Consider the following 20,735-nt stretch of genomic DNA (forward strand, 5'->3'; position numbering starts at 1 on the left):
GACATACCCAACGCCAGCCAACCAGGGAACTGACCATAGCCAGCTTGCCTTGCTTCAGTAACACATAGTCCCTTCTGATGTACTGCTCTACAAAGATTAATATATGATTATGAATTGTGTACTGTACTTTTCTTCTTCCCTCCCCAAGGGCAGTAGTGTTAATCAGGCATTGCTATCTTTATGAAGGGCCTGCACTGAGATAAAATGTGTACATTATCGTAACAGGAATTTTCCATTGCTGGCTAAGTTGTCAGATAAAAGATTTGTATTTATCCCAGTAGCTTAAAGGTTCAATAGCCTTAGTATTCACTAATCACTCCTGCCTTTCATCTCTGGTAGTTGGGGTTTGAATCGACTGAGTTAGCATGTGAAATAAGTTTGCTGGACTAAACATGGTCCTCATTGGGTTTCGGTGTCCACATTACAAACCCACCACACATTCTCTGCTTGAGAAAGCCCTAGGACAGATTGGCAAGCAGGGGTGTTCATAAGTTATGGCAAGACCTCAAACTCTTTGGACACTTATGCCAATTATTAAGCTGCAGGAAAGTCTTAAATGTTGCTCCCTTTCATGCTTCATCCATGTCCCTCAGTTCTGTTTGTGCCCTTCTTTATAGATTTGAAACTGTCCTCTGGTTTCAGTAGAGCAGAGTGGCATGCATGTGCAAAAGGGAAAGAAACTCTTGTCAAGTAAGTAAATCATAAAGGTCTATAGTAGATCAGTATGGAGGAGAGGGAAGCACTGTACCTGCAGAGAGTTTTGAAGTGAATAAAATGTGTTGGAAATGGAAAGCGCGTGATAAGGAAGCAGGTGCAGTGGAGTCTTGACTAACACATGTGAGTCAGGTGTCATTTTTAAAATTGACAATATTAGACAAATTGGAACACTGTTCCCAATATACAGTAGAATTTATTTAGCGACACTAAAACAGTACAGGGTGTCATAAGCAACAATTACATTCACCTCACATATTGGCTGACAGTAGGTTCAGCCCTCCAAAATGTTTAAGATCTATGCACATTAAATTGACTAGGCTTTATTTATAATAATAATAATAATAATAATAATAATAATAATAATAATAATAATAATAATAATAATACAAAGAGGCTTTGAAATGATGCATTTAATATTTAGACACTGATGTTAATGTTTACATATAATTACATTTTTTTTATAACCAGGGATATGATAGACAAAAACATGTATTATATGTTTCAATAAACAAATATTCTCACAGTTCTAAATATGACACAAAGTAAAAATATACAGAAGCAAGTTCATATTTAGTAATTAATAAATATAGCAGCAGTCACAACACAGTCTTTGTTTTGTGACAAGGTGAATTGAAGATGAATAAATATGCTAATTGTTATGTCGTCTGTAAAGTGTACTAACTCTTTAGGGTTATTGGGTTATGGTTGGTTTTGGGCCTAGGGTAACAACATGAATTTGTAATACAGCAGTCACCATTGATCATTATTGCCCAGCATAAATCCTGTGTATTCCTTTATTGCTAGGATGTAAAGAGGTTACTATGGTAACAACCAAAAAAGTGCCTTTTTTTGCAAAGCACAATAAGTGAAGAACTATGGAGCCGTCATCTATAGTCAAAGCTAAATTATTATTTTATCTCTTTCATTTGAACTCTCCAAGCAGTTTACGCATTAAAAACAGGTTTTAAATAAAGTGTGAGTTAAATTTTTTTTTTTTTTTTAAAAACATGATCTAATGGCAATGTCTGAATTAAAGTGCATCGTCTAAGAGTGCTCCTCAAGCCTACCAACTGTGCTATCTGTAAGTAGAGGACACACCCTACTCTGCTAGTGGCTTTTTGGTCCAACACTGTTATATTCTTATCAATATTGTGGTCCTGTTAACCTTGTCAAATGTAGTACACCAGGTATGTTTTTGCTTTATTTTTTCCTTAGTGAATTCCAGAACCAAGTACAGATTTCAGAGGGCCACTGAACTGCCGTACTGTATCTCTTCTGTTTTTTTAGAGAAAGTGTAAAAACGTCTTGCATGGGTTACCTGTTAACAATATGTAAAAACAAACATTAGGCATCTTTCATTTCAAGTTGAATCTTTATATATATATATATATATATATATATATATATATATATATATATATATATATATATATATATATTCCGAGGGCAGGGTGGGACATCAGTCTTGGAAACATTGTAAGTTCAGGTGACTTAAAATACATTTTCACAAAGATCTAGGGCCCTATTGTCTGAGACAGAGGCACAACCATGCTGTCTTATTACTGGTTCTGTGGTGTAAAGGGTCTCTTTATGAAGGGGAGCACTGTATAATGCACAGAAATAGATCTTGCTTATTACTGTCCACTTTACAATTCTGTTCTTTTTATTATAAAACAAATATATTTTTTTATCAGTAGGTTTCCGTTTTTTTGTTTTCTTTTGAGATATGAACTATTTTAATGGGTACCATATCGCTAGTGTAATAAAAGGAGTGATCCATGTAGTACCTTATCGTCTGATAAATGCAACTGGTATCTCCCGGCTGGGGACGAGGATTCCTGAATGATTCATTTCCACAGGGTCGAGATCAGTAGGCACAATTCTAAATTCTTTTATGATCTGCAATGCAGCAAGTACAATCTATATTAACATGGGGGGGGGGAGTACCTTATACAGACCTAACAAAAGCTTTCCTCAAACCATCTATGTGAACATGGCTTCTGTAAGTACAATCAATCAGTCGGACATCTCTATGTTTTTTATTTGAATGACACATCCAGACAAGTATATAGAAAAAGTAATACACAAGTGTCGCCGTCGCCCCCCCCCTGTCGCCCCCCCACTATGAATGTCCTTTAAAATTAAAATGTGGTGGCATAAGCAACCATATCCTTACCCAACACAGTGCTAGCTGCAGCTGTAACTCTGCCAGTCGTCGCCCAATACACATTCTCTTTCCAATGCCAAATGGCACATGAGCAAACGGATTGATAGAATTCCTGTCTTGCAGCCAGCGTTCAGGCTTAAACTGCTTGCCATCATCAAAGTATTCTTCATTGGATCCCAACACCTGGCAGTTTATCATCAAGACGGTCTATAAAGAAAAGGGTTAATAAGTTGAAATGTATAAAAGCTGTACATTTGATCATGTATAACGTGATGTATAATAGTGTCCTTCAATCAGGGTTTTTTTTTTTAGCAAAATAATTGATGTGCTGTTTGTATAATAATGTACTTGAGCAATATCGATCCATTTTACAATAAAGAAAATTGCATATTTGCAGATATGTGCCTTCTCATTGCCGGTTTATAAAACAGCCTTGTACTTACCCCCTTGGGCAGCATGTAATTCCCCAGCACTGTTTCTTTGTCTAATGTCCTGCTTGTGAATGGAACTGATGGTGTTAACCTGCAAGAGTTCAGTTTGATGAGTAACTTTGACTATGTCATCATGTTTTATTAGCTATTAGTATTATTCCAAAGTTTTCAATTGCATACATTTGCTGAAAGGTTAGCAAGCCTGGCTTAATGTCATTTTAATTAATATACTGGTGGGGATGGCTCCATACCCCTCTGCTTAGTGAAAAAGGCTGAATTGTATTAAGGTTTTCTACTGAATTAGCCAGCTTTTTTGTCTGAAAAAGGTTATTTACTGTCTGCTGTCATTCTCATACATGAAAAACATAAAAAAGTATAGCTTTACTGTACATAACTTACAGTGCACTAAAACAGTTTAGAAGTAAACCAAAATGAAAATGAATGTGACTTGCCTCATAGACTCTTTCAGACAAGCTTTAAGATAAGGCATTTTCCTAATGTCTTTCGCAGTGGGGATCGGATTAACTGAAGTCACATCTTGAATTTCCTTGTGGAGTTTTTCTTGGACGTGCGGGTTCCGGGAGATATTGAAGATTGCCCAGAGTAAGCTGTTGGCAGTCTAAAAGACACACACAAAAAGAAACAATAACTTATAACTGCATTAGAATTATTAAAAAAAAAAAAAAAAAAAAAAAAAAAAAAGGTACATTGTTCATCTTTAATCTGTACAAGAATGCAGTTCTGCGAAGTTAATACTAAATGACTTCCCAAATTAGCTTATCTTAGCGCTGCTATTAAGTATGTATGCTACTGGGTGAATGGCTTTGCTTACTGTTTCTACCCCCCCGATCTGTAGCTCTGTAGTAGCAGCATACAGCTCCTTCCTGGAGAGATCATTGCTGTGGTAGATATCACACAAAAAGTCATCCGCTGGATTTGCTGAATGTGTGCTCAGTCTCTTGTCAATGTAGACTTTTGCTAAAGAAAAAAATAAAACAAATACACAAATCTAGTAGAACTGCATGTAAGTATGTGGGTATTCACAAGAAGTGTGTATGTGTAACAAATAGCATAACAGATAAGGCACGTATCTATTGTGCAATAAACTCAATTGTCTAATACCAGACCTATACCAGTATTCATAACACTGTGCATGGTTTATTTGTTTCCCCATTCTCCACCTGAGTGAGCACAGACACTGGGTATAGGCACTGTATAAGCAAACTGGAATCACCCAAACACGGTGATGGATATTGGCAGTAGTGTAGCCTTTCTCTATCAGTTACTGCTTCATGCTGTTCTCTTGGGACCTTCAGAGTACAATGAAAGAACAAGCTGCCCTAATTTTTTTTATTATATATATATATATATATATATATATATATATATATATATATATATATATATATATATATATATATATACCCACACACACACACACACACACACACAATCTTTTGTTTGTTCAAAGGTATTTAATAGATAACTCCCTATTTTAATAATTAGTTATAAAAAAGAAATCATCTGAAGAAGGTAGAAACCAAAAGGTTGCTGCTAAATATTGAAGTTATGTGTTTTTCAATGACTGTTTGCTTTAATCAAGATGGATGAGTATCCTGGGATAGAGTGCTGCATTATCTAGTATTTTTTGCTGGGCTTAACAGATAATGAACAATTGAAGTAGCAAAAACACAGTATACATCCTCAGTGGAAGTGATACTAAGCTGACCTATCACAGGAGGTTGTACTGTTCAAACACACTTTGTTTATGGAGAGAGAGAGAGAGAGAGAGAGAGAGAGAGAGAGAGAGAGAGAGAGAGAGAGAGAGAGAGAGAGAGAGAGAGAGAGAGAGAGAGAAATATGTGCCTGCAGCAACACAAACTGTGGCGCAAAAGAGCAGTGACAAAGAGGTCAATGTTTCATGTTAACCTCACCCGCCTTCTACAAATATCTGGCTCCACTCCCTCATAGCAGGTCATACAGTTTACTACAGCACAGCTGACAATGCTTTACATACAACTGAAGTGGCACCAAGCTGACTCACACACCACCTGACTGGAAAATTTGTTTAGATTGATTACCACTTGCTTGGATCACATTTATAGTGACGTTAGTTGTTCCCCTTAGCTGTCTGGCTGTCTCCCTCCACACCCCAAACGGTCCCCTCTTCAAAAACCGTCAAGAGATTTTAAGCATGCTAAAGCCCACTAAGATATGCATAAAGCAGTTAAAAAAAACAAGACTATTTTAAATGCATAGTTTAAACATGGCAAAAGCATAGGAGAACTGTACAAATTCTTTGCAAATTTGTCAAGGTAAACTTGTATCAGGACAGGCACTAGAAATGTTATCCATTTAATACCAGTACAGAATGAGTTGGAGGGATCTTTGTTCATTACACTGACTGTTGAACAATCCTGGGAGTCATGAATTGGATGTAGATGTGGATGTACGGATAATAGCCTCCCCCAAACACCACAGATTAGCAGGTGGTTGAATACCTTTTAGTTACAGTGTATACACGCATACATAACATACCTGTTTTAAATATACAGTCCCAGGCATCTGTATGGTCTTGCCAGGTTTTTGTGTTCAAGCTTTTATGAAGTTCAACCGGAGTCACCATCATTGTACCAAAAGTACTCATCATCTGAAAGAAAGACACAAGAAAATCATCCTTCTTGGAATGCTACCCCCACCCCCACCCCCCTCCACCTTACTGGGCACACTTCAAACCGTTTACTCTGTTTACAAACCAGGCTTAAGAAATGTGTTTGTTCCAGTGTTCCAGCACTACAATCAGGTAGCGCTCGAACTGGATGAACTCAGTGAACTCGACATCACAAGTGCTTTTGAAGATACACAGACTGGCAAACTAAACACTCCCTGGGGCTATTTAGAAGTAGTAAAAGAAGTGTAGTTAATTAAATGACAAATGTCTTGAAATTTCTATGGCTAGTCTTGTATCCCCTTGATCAACACAATTTTGACATTATGCACAACCAATAGCTTTGTGAATATTCTGGTCAACACTTACCCTAGTATCTGGAAACAACTTTACCGGAACCAATAGAATGTGTTTAGAACAATACTAATTAGATGCATTTCATACATGGTAACAGGCTTGAATTAACTATCATATAATAATTTCCTTTATTAATGACCCATCCAGCAGTGGATTATAATACTACCACCATAAACCTAGTACATCTGCTCTATCATGAACATGTTTCCACCATGTTTTTATTATCGACACGTATTAATATATCACCTGTCAAGGATAACACCGTGTAAAGTTAAAGAGAGACGATATTATTATCTGTCACTGTTTAGATCATTAAAATAGACTGCACGAGTGTGAGCTTGAAAATGTCACGATCCCTACACAGCAGAGACTTGCTGTTTGCATTGTTCTCACTTACTGTTTTTATTGCCTTTATAAAGTCTAAGGCTTCTTCGTCCACCTCTTTCTGCAGGAGCCCAAACCTCTTGTCATAGAGCACCAGGCAGATAGCTGGGACAGAAGGGAAAGGGTATTGAGACAAATGTGAGTGTGTCAGAAGAATGTGCACTCCACACCCAGGCAGGTGAACACAAAAGCTTTCCTGACTGATCTTCAGCAGTGTGCTGGTCACCGAGTTCATCTCCACAAAACATGTGAACATTAAAAACCAGGACAGATACCATTCTGAAAACCAGGGTTATACAAGCGAACCTGGATCCCTGACCACATTGCCATTATTATTATTATTATTATTATTATTATTATTATTATTATTATTATTATTATTAGTAGTAGTAGTAATATTTATTTATTTAGTTATAGTAGGTTAGTACAGAGTTCATTTATTGATTTATTTATTCATCCAAAGAGACTTACAGGTTAGTACAGAGTTCAATGCAAAATCAATAATGAACTATAGTTTACAGTAAGTGCAAATTATACTACTAAGATACAACAAGTTAGGATATTGTACTCTTCAATGAATCTTAATGTATGGAGCAGTTGGGGTGTAAAGCTGTCTGGCGCTGTAATAAATAAAATATTAGATATTGATTTTTTTTTATTATATGAGCTGCTCATTTAATATACTGGTAAGAGTTTATTGTATATTATAGGATCATTAACACTATTTTCTGTAGAAATAATAACAATTTCATGAAATATTTGTATTTGATATTTGTATTTATTATATGCTACTGTGAATAATGTCATGCTTACTTTCAAATGACCACTTGTTCAGTTCACAGTATAGGTCTTCTATCCTGCCGTTTGCATCAGTAACTGTTCCCATTCTTTCAATGAAGTCTACCATGACCTGAAAAAACATAAGGGACATTATGGAAAGTATTCTTTAAACATATTTTAAGCATATCAAATCTACATTTAAGCCACAGTCCAGAATAGCGGATATGACTTGTCTTTAAAAATACTTGATGAATCCTTCTGCAACAATATGTTCTATGTTTTTTTTTTTTATGCTAATATAATCCTGCAAACAACAGTTATTACATATGCAATTAAACCCTTCAACCTGACTTCAAACATAGGGACTGAGCAAAAATGTTGACTATATGAAGCACTGGCTTCATTAGTACTTTTGAAAAATAAGCATTAGAAAATAGAAATGTACCTGTTTTTCTGTGGAACTCGCAATGTACAAGGTATTGCACTGTAATTACTACAGGAATGGTCATAATGCATAAGTATAGAGTGTACAGTTGTGACAAAGGGTTTTGCATCAACGTATGGAATTTGAGATTTTTTTTTCTTCATAAAGTCGAATGAAACCTGTTGAACAATGCTACCTTGACATATTTAATTATAATAGCGCTTTGTAGTTTTTCATATATTTAACGAAACATCATATCATTTTGTAATTTATTTGCTTACGTGGTGCTAAATATATAATTTTAAATTATGTCCATATAGTTTTCATTTTAATTATGTCTCAATCTTTTCTCGGTGATGCAAAACTTTTGGCCATAGCTATGCATAAAAAGAACGTAGCAATAATTAAACACAAAACACTAGCGCCTCCTTGTCTGTACTCTACATTGTGCTGTTGTATATACACGAAACATCTCAATATTGTAAAGCAGCTTACTGCGTTTATTAAGTGAGGCAGAGTTGAACTATAACTGATAAAATGTTAACTGGAACATCCACAATGGTATTCTCTATCGGGAGCTTACCTTTTTCATGCTCTTCGCATAAAACAATATGATGTGATAATTGTGATACTTTGTTTTGAGTCTTTCAAGCTGCAAGATAAATACCTGATTGATTTTCCGATCCAGTTTCATCACTTCGCTGGGTTTCATTAACTTCTGCTGAAATGCGCTACGGACCCTTTGCCAATCCTTTCCTTCCCTGCGTGTGAAATAAAGATTCGATTTATCAAACTTTAATTCCAGATTGTACCATTATATGTAATGCATTTGTTTAATTACTGTTAAACTTTGTTTTCGAATACACGTTTACCATAATGCTATATGTTTACAGCAATTACAAATGTTTCACAAGTTTAGTAACCCAGTGAAACGAATGTCCAAACTGTTTTTCAAGTATTTTCTTCTGTTTATAGATTGCTTCAATATATTTATTTAGTTAAAACAATTTCACTTTGTTGGTTAATATGTGTTATCTTGTTTTGATCCATGCGTTCTTTGTACCTCACTGTATTGTACTTACAGTATCATGAGCCCATACGCCTCATCTCGGTAGTCTCTGTATGCTTTCCAGGGTTTAATCTCCAGCCTCTGCGGACAGTTGCTCTCTTTCCTAAACAGGGCTTCCAGGAGACAAGGAGCACCGATGTGGACCGATTCAAAAGATCCCAACTTCATTTTGAAAATCTTCCCGAACTTCTTGTGATAGTGAACCTGGCAAACAACAAAAAAACAAACAAACAAACAAAAAAAAAAAAAAAAACACATTATTATGCGCATTAATGCGTACGTCTAACAAACACATTATAATAAAGGTTATGTTATTTGTTATTTATTTAAATAAATAAATAAAAACATCAAGTAGGTACAAAATTAAATACGTTGTATATTCTGCAAATTTATATTTTAATACCACGTCGTCCTCCTCTCTCTCCCTCTCGCCGAACACAGTCGGCAGAAAAGCATTACTGCACGTGAACGACTGAACTATCCGCAACAAGTTATGCTACCTCGAAAGAAATATAAATACATAAATAAATAATACTTTTTTTTTTTGTCTGATACATGAACACTTAATGCTTCCCCGTGTAGCAATTCAATCACTTTACTTTCATGTAGGTATTTAGTTAATTGACTCAGTTACCAGTGCCTCGTGCTGTCTTTTCAAGCCTCCTTTTAGAAGGAGCTCTAACAGGCTTCCCACCACGGGCCAGCTGGTGGGTCCTGGGATGGAGGTGACACTGTGTCCACAGGGTACCAAACTGACATCCTTGGACTCAAGAGCACAAGCCGAGGACCTGGTCATAGTGTGCTGCACTCCCACCACTTTCCTTTTCAAGAATTCAAAAACCTGTGGGGTTTTTCTGAGCTGAGACCTCATATTTAGATATAGGTTCTGTTATTAAAACTCCTACACCAAGAAACAAACAAAAAAGCTCACAAATTCTGAAAACACCTTCACTGGTAGGCTTGGTATTTCCACTTGACAAACAGGTCACACCTTCCTACAATATATAACCCAAGGGATGTTTGTTACAAGTTAACTGGGAGCCAATCAGTGGCTGAGACAGGTTGGTGTGGCTGACAAGCCCACCATTCATTTTTAGAACCCCGTTATTCTTCAAACCTGCTTTGAACCCTGGCAGACTGTGGAAGTGTCCTCATTCACTACTCTATGAATAGACACACACAGGGTGATGCAGTTCATTTGGAAACACATTCCAATCTGATTGAAATCAGGGAGGGAGCTTAACAGCTCCTGATCACATTACACCCCCTCACTGCTCCATATGCAATTAAGGCAGTCCAGGTTCACTTGTATAACCCTGGTTTTTAATGTTCACGTGTTTTGTGGAGATGAACTCGGTGACCAGCACAGTGCTGAGGATCAGGCAAGAAAGCCTTTCTGTATACCTGCAAATAGGATATGCCGCTACTACTACGTTGACTTTAAAAAGTATGTACAGTATGTTGAACATGTGTAATTATGTATTTAAAATTTCTTTCTACAGTAAAAAATTTTGTAACAAAGTGGTGGCAGCACTTTTGAGTGCAGCGCAGTCAGAGATACCAGCTGCAGTAGGAGCAGGGGGCTTGGTCCCTGGAAAGAGTGTATTCATTATCATTGGCTGTGTTACTCCTGGACTCCAGGCCAACTACTTGTGCCCTGGATCCCCTTCCTAGTCGCTTCTTCCAATGCATTCCCCCGACTCTTCTTCTTTTTGCTCCCCCCTATTGACACCTCTGCTCTCTTATTCCTTCCCCTGAGCCTCAAAACTGCTCACATCACCCCCATCTTAAGAATCTTCTCTTGACCCTTCCCCTGCCCAGAATTATCGCCCTGTCTCTCTCCTCTTATTCCACTCTAAAGCTCTCGAGCGAGCTGTCCACCGCAAGCTGGCGCCCTTCCTCGCCAAGCACTCTCTGCTTGAAGCACTTCAATCCGGGTTCCATCCTGCACACTCCACAGAAACCACCCTCCTCTCTGTAACCGACTCATTCTCCTCTCTGCTCATGCTCAAGACTCACCTGTTTAGATTACACTTATAGATCACTTGATCTACCCCTCCTGCTATGTACTGTATTCGCCTAACCTAAGCACCACATTATTGGATCCTCAGCTGATGCACTACCCTTGTACTATTGTACTAGTACTTTGTAATTGTACATGAATTATTGTAATCCTGTTTTGTTGCATCTTCTTTCATATTGTACTTTCATGTTATAATTTGGACTTGCTGTAAACTGTACTATATTTAAATAATGACTTTGCATTGTAACCCTATACTGCCCTGTAACACCTGCAAGTTGGACAGAAGGTAGACATATGATGTTTGAATTTCACAGATGTAATGTTTGTCTTATTGTCATTACTTGAAGTTGGATCATGCACTTTTTTTGCAGCTGTCAATTGCTGCAGCAAATGCACTGGCTTCAGCCTGAACATTGTAGATAAGAGCAGTTGCTGCAGGTGCTCTAGGCTTCCTGATCATCTTTGAATGAAGGGTGTCACTAGTGCCTTGCTCAACATCTCCAGGACAATTCTGCAGCAGTACACCTTGCCATCAGTAACATTTAAGGTCAATGGAAACCAGTGTGCAATTTAACATTTACCTTTTTTCAGGTAAGCATTTCAATATTTAGGAACATTTGTTGTATAATAATGCCAGAGAAAATGATCAATTTTGAATGTGACAAGTATAGTATGTTAAATCATGAAATATCTTGAAATACCTGTTTTTATACCGTGAAATAAGCAATTTTAACATGAAAAAAGTACTGCTCTCTCCATAACTGAACAGTGTTTCAACCACCTCCTCTGCCTCCGTATTCAAAAACATCTGACGGATTCTTTTGAACTTATAAATGTTTTACATAACTTTTGTGTTTTCAGTGGCACATGCCGTACGTTTTTTGGAAAGATCTGAAAGCATACAATCCAGTGTTAACATTAAATTGTACATAAAGGCTTCCTGTACAAGTGACTTTGTCAATGCCTATATACTGCCGTTTACTAATAGGATGTGCCTCTGTCGGTAACGGCATGGTAAGTTGTTTCAAGAGCAAAGCAACACTCCCAGGTGAAATCTTTAGGTTTTCTCAAAACATTTCAATGCTGTGTTTTCTTATAAAGATATTGGGAAAAGACTGTAATATTGCGCTATATCTTTATTTTGTAATCTGGTTATTTATTTTACAGTTTCACCCCCTTCCCTCCCATTTTAAGAAAGCCTTGGATGCGGTTGGTAGTTTTACAAACTATTGGCTTTTATGAGCTAACTTCTTAACTACTGTCTAAAACTCAAAATAACATATTGAGCATTACACGTTGGCTTGTTCCACACACATTGAGCTTGAGAAGACCCTCATGGGAAGAAAGAGGGGAAACAGATTGATTTGAGAACAGTGTCAAAGGAGGTGTTCACCCTATGGCATCTATCAGCTCTAAGCAGCATAAAGGTTCTTTCTCAGAAGACTCTGAAAAACACATTGCCCTTGTACAGTTGAAAAACACACTGCTGCTGTTGTTATTGTATTTTTAAAACCACTGATGTCATTATGACTTCTGTTTCACCTTGAACCCAATGCAATGTTTGCTCTGGGTATGGGTATGGAGCGGGAGAACACAACCAAGAGAACATTTTCCTGGAAAGCATGTACTAGGAGTAGCCACCTACTAATAGTTTAGATAAAAATAGTCAAATAGTTGCACTTTATATATATATATATATATATATATATATATATATATATATATATATATATATATATATATATATATATATATATATAAAATCTCCTTTTTAAAAATTTGAATATTTTAATGAGGAAGCCGTCTCACAAGTTGAGTAATTTACTAACAATGCTGAATGACTGGGTGGAACATTTGTTCTATATTTTACCCGAAAAAGGCTTTTTGTGAGCTTGTGACTGACCAGTCGGGTACGATATTCAGTGTAATGTTGTCCTTGGCAGCCAGAAAACTATTTAAGGGTAAAATGAAGAGAAAATGTCGCACCCAGTCATTCCTCATTGGATCATATTTGGGGACAACAGCAATTGTGGGACAGACAGCTCATTAAAATCTCTTACATATTTTAAAGAGGGGTGATTTTCTATTCAGGTATACCAAGATATTTAGTAAGCAAGTAGTCTGAATGGAGTTATCCAGCAACAAACTCACCATCCCCAGATGTACTGCTTACCTAGAAAAAAATAACATTTTGGGGTGCCGTTTTACCTGTGAGATGTCTTGCTCATTCAAATATTTAGAATATTTTATAAGGATACATCACATGATGACACTGATAACATCATGTGATGTGAGAGTAGTCAACTACCAGTTTCTTAGGCTGACAGTCACTTTCTATTCGACTGCTCGACTTTGACTGTTTGGTGCGCCCTCTAATGTGTACTGCCTAGTACTGCCACTCATAAGTACATTAGCAGTCAAACTAGGCAGTGCACGGTTAACAGTATTAGTGGACAATATGCAACTATGATTATTTTATACTCTTAGAGATTACCAATCGTTACTTAAATACTGTTGAAGAATCATTTAAAACTTGGTTGCAGACTGTTAAGACTACAAGTAGAGTAAATGCCACAAAACTTAACTCTGTACCTATTCTGTGTGGAAGCAAAATAAGGATTGTTTTTTATTGATGTATCGTTTTAAAAAAAAACCAAAAACCTGAATGGATAATTAACTGTTCAAATTGCCTTATTGTGAATTAATACATAAACAAAATATTTTATATCCAGAACTATTTTATTATTAAGTTATTATTGTTCTGGTTGTTTTATTTTAACTTTGTATTGGAGTCAAAGTGTAGTAATTGATATAGAAGTTTATCAGCTTATACAGACCACAGCATTGCCAGCAATGGCAATGGATTTGGAGCAAGCATTGTGAAGCACAGTTAAAACCAAAGTTACCCACAGTAAAAGCATAGCAAAGCATAATAAGGGACAGTGAAAGCACAGTAAAGCATTGTAAAGCATAGAAGGGTATGATAAAGCAAATTACTATGGTAAATACATTGTATAACCATGGGAAAAGCACGGAAAAACTACAAAATTACACTCGTAAACTTTTATAAGCTCAAAAGATATAATCCTTTAAGAGGGGTTGTGTGTCAGGGAAAATGTTGCTTTCTGCAGGTTTCAAATATCACATCTTAAAAATGTTGGTTTGCTGTAACCAGACTCACCTGGTATGCAGCTGTTATGAAGACAATGTTTTCTGTTCAGGTTTATGCCTTTAAAATATACTCTGTGGTTCTTTGTTTGAATCTAATCAAAACATCAGAATAAAATATATACATTAAAAAAAAAAAAAAAAAAATTGGTGCCTGCCGTACACCTGCCATGGTTGAATTGCTCTGTGGCAAACAACAGCACACTTTACATGTGCTGTTAACATTACATAATTACAGAGATAGCATGGTGCCATGATTAGAATGTATTCCTAGGGTAAAACATGCTGTGCATATTCTGAATCGAGAGGCCTCATTCATGCATTTATGTAGGCAATGTTTTCCTCTCGTTTAAACTGTTTGACCGTAACCAAGGTTGTTTTTATCTGTTCACCCTGTTTGTCTTCACCAAATCAGTTCATTGATCAGAAACCTTTTTTTTTTCATTCAGGTCATTCCAATGGATTTTTCCTGCACTTTATCACCTGTGCCTGAACTGGTACTGAAGACAATACCAAAAGTCACGTTAAAATGAGCTTCTTTTGACATTATTATTGGGAATAATGCACAGTGGAGTAATGTAATGAAATAATATAAGGCAATAGTTCAGAAGTTGTGTCTTTTGTCCAGTGCACTCTACTTTACAAGGGGAGATCGTTCAGTTTTCCCCCCAAAATTACGGGGACACAATTTGTCTCCTTCTTTTGAATCTGTTTTCCACTGTGTAACTGTGAGAACCAAATATACTTGTACCTGGCATAGTGGGGAAAAAAATAGTTGAAATTAAGCATAAGGGGTGTTTTGGTAACTAATGTGCTACATGTTGACCTGGTGTCTATTTTTTAAACAGCATTACTGTTACAATGCAGCATTTTAGACACTGAGCAACGCTCTCCTGCTCGCATTGCTGGTACTGGTACTGGTGATGCACTCCAGAGTTCAGCCACTTTACTCAAGTATGTACAATCTGAATAGAATTTAATAAACGTTTCTCCACAGTTAGTGCTTCTCAATCCTGGTCCTTGGGGACCCCTGTGTCTGCTGGTTTTTATTCCCAACTCCATGTAGACCCTTAATTGAACTGATAATTTGCATAATTAGACCCTTTTTAAAATTACTCATAAAATGTAATCTCTAACTTCAAATCTGCAACTGTTTAATAGCTGAAAACAATAAAAAAAAAAAAAAAGTCTAGTTAAGTAAATTATCAGTTTAAACACCAGAAACTACTGTATTATACTGTATTGTCATACTGCAGTTCTCACTTTTAAGGAGAATGTGCCACCTACAGGCGTGACTGGTAAATACACAATCGATTTTTGTCGGCAAAGCTAAAAGCCTCCCACGAGGTTTACATTCCCTTTAAATGGAACGTACCATTTATTGATCGCACATTTAGAGTTAAAAAAAAAAAAAAAAACCTAAAAACATCTTAAAAGGAAACATTTATTGTTTTGAACGTTTACTATGTTAAAATATACTTTATAAATATCAAACAATAGTGGCCACGTATGCACTTTAATACACACGTCAATGAATTATAATTATGTTAGTTGAGGAATGGATTAGTCTGTCACAATGGCAGCCACTATGAAAGGTACAGTGGTGAGTATTTGTTGAGAGAGTAACAGCGATATTCTGTGTTTCTTCCAGAATTGTATACATTTTAAAAACAAAATATTTCAAATTAAAATGCTTGTTAATAGTCTAGTCTTAATGTTTAAGTATGCGACTATATTGCGGTTCGGGTTGTTGGGTGTGACGGTTGAGACGCCGGCGCATTTTCAGAGCTTTAATATATTTTCCAAATTTCAGTAAAACATGGATTGGTGCTTTTTGCATTTTATTTAACACAGATATTATTACACTTAGCAAGTCAGTGTACAGTAGACGTGCGTGTGGATGTTATGCAGCAGTGTGCACGTTTATTACAACACCTCATTACTTCTGTTGTGCATGTGAAATCAAACCACTGTAACTGAAAATAGGCAGATTAGTGATTGTCTAATTGAGTTGGTGACTAGGCCACACATGCAGTTAATTTAAAATAGTAAGAGAAAAGTAACACAGAGCCACACATGGTAAAATGCAGGTCTTTTTAGAAGCTGTTCAAGATGCCTACTTAAAGCACAAAGTGCTCCAAGCTTTGTAGGTGCTCAGGATACATTTTTAACATTATAAAATAAGCACTGCGCATCAAATTCCAAGTAATTCAAAATCTAATGGAAAACTAATATTGTTTCCCCTTGCTGTGGTCTATTAATTTCACTGACTTACACATTTATATTCTCCCTGTTTATTTCAGTCAGTCGAAGATGTTAATGTGACCTTTGAAGATCAGCAGAAGATAAACAAGTTTGCAAGAAATACAAATCGGATGTCTGAACTTAAAGATGAAATAGAAGCAAAAAAGGTAATTGGTACACGCACACAAATGCCTCCCAAGTAGCACGAGATATTAGGTTATTTTTTCCTTTAATGCCTTGTTTAATTTGCCGGATGCCTGTGACATTTTAGACTTCAGCAGCTTTTTGTTCCTCTGCACATTCACTTACAAATGTCTGAAGAACACATTTACACAGTAGCCAGATACTTGACTGAGAGAAAATACTGCCCTTTATTGTTTCTTAAATCAGCATACAATTTATTTGGTTAAAAGAAGCTGTTTATATTCATATTATCCATTTTCTGTACACTTATATTGCTAATTATCTCACTACTCCTTTACAGAAATCTTTGCAGAACTTGGAGGATGCTAGTGATGACATCATGATGTTAGATGATGAGGATTCAGTAGCTATCCCCTATCAGATAGGAGATGTCTTTATTAGCCATTCTCAAGAGAAGACGCAAGACATGTTAGAAGGTGCCAAGGTAAACCGGTCACGTTTTGTGCTTTAATATTATTGTATGTACAGTATGGTGCAGCTGATATCAGCATGGGCTTACTGACGTCTCAACACAGGCAGGTGAAAGTCAGACTGCATCTATGTATTTTTTTGAAGAAAAATTAATCATTATAGCTAATTTTGATGTGATGTCATAGCCATCTGATAGAAGATACAAGCAAAAACATGTTTCAGATGGCTGTATCACATCAGTATCGGTGTCTACTCTATAAAGTGAAAGATGGGGTTATAATAAGCTCAGGTCCAGAATAAAGTAGAGCTGTGTGGCAAGTGTTATAAAGTGTCATTTGTATTTAGACACAAGGATGACACAACTCACGCCACGTGCATATTTAAGTGGGTATTGATATGTGAGCACAGGAGTACACAGATTAGTTCACGTGCTAGGATTCAAGTGAATAATTAATTGGTAATTGAATCCCGGCACAATTGTATATAGATGCACAAAGCACTCACTCGGGGTTGTGTGTTCGGGAAGTGAGAGAGGAGAGTTAATTTAAAATAATGTAGCAACTGCTACAGCATGCTGGAAGTGCCAGCACGGTACTTGTTTGTTGGGTTCATCCACGTCCGTTTTATGTTTTGTCTGTCTGTTTGTTTGGCCAACGCGGCCTTTACTTTTAGTGTTGTGTGTTTTGTTTAAATCTTTTGTTTGCTTTATATTTAATAAATATACTGAGCGCCACGGCTCAGTTTTCACCAGCCAGTCCTTGTTTTGGAGTCTGTGTTCTTCCGGGTCTGACGTCACCACTGCAAGCCATCCTGGTCACAAGCTATAATGCCAGTTGGGGGATTTATGCACTGGTCATAATTTTTTAAGAATTCGAAGACAATGCTGTATCAAGCATTTTCACTTTTTTGTTGTTAAGTATGTATGTTTTTATGGCACGGTATAAAATGTTATAATTTTTAACAAGAAAAACTGAAATGCACTGTCGAGTCCCTGGGTCTAAAGCAGCGACTGACTTGGCAGTGGGGTCGGAGGATGCCCACGAATCCAACCCTAACCCTTCAGTTCTCCCGAGCTTTTGTGGGGAGTTTTGGGTAAAATAACGGGGCACAAGAAATAAAAAAGATGACAGTGTTCTTAGAACATTCATCTGTTGTGTTCTACATTCAAACCTAAACAACAGCATCAATACCCCCAGCTATTTCTACCATGCTGTCTGAAGAAGGGTGGGGGGCAAAATGCTGTAGCTAATATGATTGAAATAGTGTGTTTTTAGTTTATCCATTACTTCTTCATTATGTAGTTATTGAAACAATAGAATTACAGTAAGCTGGTCTAGTTCTGACTGTAGCTTGATTCAGAACGTGGTTTTGAACAGTAAGTTGTTTTTAAAATAAAAAGATGAATTTCTTTCTCCTGCTGTATTACTGACAATTTCAATGTTGTTTTCCACAGGAATCGCTAAAAGACGAGATCAAAGTTTACGAGGGCAGAGTCGCGGCCATACTGCAAGTGTTGGCTGATTTGAAAGTTCAACTCTATGCCAAATTTGGAAATAATATAAACCTTGAAGCAGATGAGAGTTGAAGTCCCTGCTGTATCAACGACTTACGTTCCTGTCAGAATTGAACTTTTCATGCAAAAAAAGGAAAAAAAAATACAGCCATTTCTTCAATCACAAATGACTTTTTTTCTTAGTGTGGATAGCAAGACCTTGCAAAAAAAAAAAAAAAAGTTTCAACCATGTTATTTGTTTTATTATTTAATTTTTTTGTTGCGGTTACGTGCTTCGTTATTTATTTCGTTGCACGTACGCTACAGAGTACACAGCGATGGTAACTGGTGTACTTGTTAGTAAGCAAAATAAATTCAAATAAAGGTCTTTAAGTAGTTTACCATTTTGGGTTTGGTTCTTTTCACATTTCTAATTCATACATATTAATATGCAACAGGTATAAATGTAAAATCCAACACTGCTTGATAGTTTGATAAAATGTATGAACTTACAAACCTGTTTTTGTGAACCTTATTTGTATTTTTCTAAAATGTATGAACTTACAAACCTGTTTTTGTGAACCTTATTTGTATTTTTGTTTATTCTGTTATATCTTCTTAATTATGAAAGTCTCAACTGGATTCATTTAGAGTAAAAGGGCAACAATATTTAGATTGAATATTTTTCAAAGATTTTTTTTTTAAATTCATTTTAAATTGTATTTAAAGTCATGGGTTTTGACTACTACTTCTAGTGTGTACAATCTGACTTTTCCATGAAGGTTTAATAATCAGCATTGAAATGCAGTCGACGCGCCTAATTGGGATACTGATAGTCAGGATTTCTGCTTAAATGGAGTATAACTTTCAGATGGTTCTTCCCAATACTATTTATGTCGTTTAATTGGGATACAGTAATTTCAAATGATGAACAGAGTTAATTACAGAATGCATTAGTTTATTATTAATTAGGCAGATGCCTTTATCCAAGGTGACTTACAAGGTGTTACAGGGCAGTACAGGGTTACAATGCAAGATTAATATTTAAATAAAGTATAGTTTACAGTAAGTGCAATAATACAGTACCAAAAGAATACAATATAGGATGCAACAAGTTATATCTACAATGATATAGTAGTGCAATAATACATTAGCTGAGGATCCAGTAACGTGGTCCTGAAGTCAGGCAAGTCCAGTAAATAGTAGGAGGCGTAGAGCAAGAGATCTACAAGTGCAGTCTAAACAGGTGGGTCTTGAGTTGGTAGAAGGTAGTGGGAGACTGAGTTGTCCTGAAGTTCCCCGGTAGCTAGTTCCCCCAGAGAGGATGCAGATGTCATTACCTGCTAGATAATTGACTGCAGATGCAGTTAGGTGTGAGCACATAATGGAAGAAAGTCAATTATCTACAAGTAATGACCCTTGCAGAAGATATTAATGCTCTATAAACTAAACATTAAATATTTCGAAGTTATATTTTTGTCTGGTTCGCTTATTTAGCGAACCGTTTATAAAGTTATTTTTGCTTTTAGAGGACATCTACTTGTGAGATAATGACAGCTCTACTCAACCTGTTTGCTGTGAGAATCTGAGGTTTATAATTGAGTATGTTGTATAGGAACCTATGCACAGAAACAAGCAATTGCTATATAGGAGACACACTGGAGACATTATTAATTGTATATCCTTAGGTTGTGCTTACATTAATACACTTCTTATAAAGGTAATCAATAATGGCATATTTGCCATGGTATGCAAAGGTGTATTTGGGAGTCTGTAGTAAAAGTAAATAATGTTGTTATTAATCTTTAAGGGAAAAACAAATAGAACCTTCAGGCTGAGTTTGAACCCAGTGTGCTGCAGTCTCACATGTTCCTATCAGAAAGAGACAGTATGCCTGCAATAGATTTAGATTTTTCATTTGGAAAATGCCTTGAGCACTGAATTTTAAGCTGCTTTAATATCCTGGATGTCGCTTTCAGCCAGAGAGGCCACCAGCGCATTTATCTCAGAGGAAATAGCAATGCTGCTACAGTGCTTTCAGTCTGTTTGCCAGCGGCTTCAAGATGAAGTTGACATTTCAAAACTAAATGTCCCTCGGTCCCTTGGTGAGTCGGCTAATACCAAATACACAAATTGAAACCTTTTTCTTCAAAGTGTTTCATTTGCATTATCCCACTTATTGTGTAGCTGTTAAGT

General features: G+C 36.4%; 2 protein-coding genes across 2 annotated transcripts; one reads left to right on the forward strand and one right to left on the reverse strand.

Annotated features, from left to right (window-relative positions):
* Nucleotides 1-898: 898 nt before the first annotated feature.
* On the reverse strand, nucleotides 899-9,954 carry LOC121319232 (1,25-dihydroxyvitamin D(3) 24-hydroxylase, mitochondrial-like). Its single transcript, XM_041256446.1, has 12 exons — nucleotides 9,632-9,954; nucleotides 9,011-9,201; nucleotides 8,596-8,689; nucleotides 7,538-7,634; nucleotides 6,738-6,829; nucleotides 5,854-5,965; nucleotides 4,148-4,293; nucleotides 3,768-3,934; nucleotides 3,328-3,406; nucleotides 2,894-3,091; nucleotides 2,505-2,616; nucleotides 899-2,035 (listed from the first exon to the last, which is right to left on the reverse strand). The coding sequence occupies exons 1-11, from the start codon at nucleotides 9,866-9,868 to the stop codon at nucleotides 2,506-2,508; spliced, it is 1,524 nt and encodes a 507-aa protein (XP_041112380.1). The 5' UTR covers nucleotides 9,869-9,954; the 3' UTR covers nucleotides 899-2,035; nucleotide 2,505.
* Nucleotides 9,955-15,690: 5,736 nt separating this feature from the next.
* Nucleotides 15,691-18,938, forward strand: LOC121319233 (prefoldin subunit 4-like). The gene is made up of 4 exons (XM_041256447.1): nucleotides 15,691-15,791; nucleotides 16,492-16,599; nucleotides 16,917-17,060; nucleotides 18,501-18,938. The coding sequence occupies exons 1-4, from the start codon at nucleotides 15,765-15,767 to the stop codon at nucleotides 18,630-18,632; spliced, it is 411 nt and encodes a 136-aa protein (XP_041112381.1). The 5' UTR covers nucleotides 15,691-15,764; the 3' UTR covers nucleotides 18,633-18,938.
* Nucleotides 18,939-20,735: the final 1,797 nt, after the last annotated feature.

Source organism: Polyodon spathula, chromosome 8, assembly GCF_017654505.1.
Source record: "Polyodon spathula isolate WHYD16114869_AA chromosome 8, ASM1765450v1, whole genome shotgun sequence".
Lineage (NCBI taxonomy): Eukaryota > Metazoa > Chordata > Actinopteri > Acipenseriformes > Polyodontidae > Polyodon > Polyodon spathula.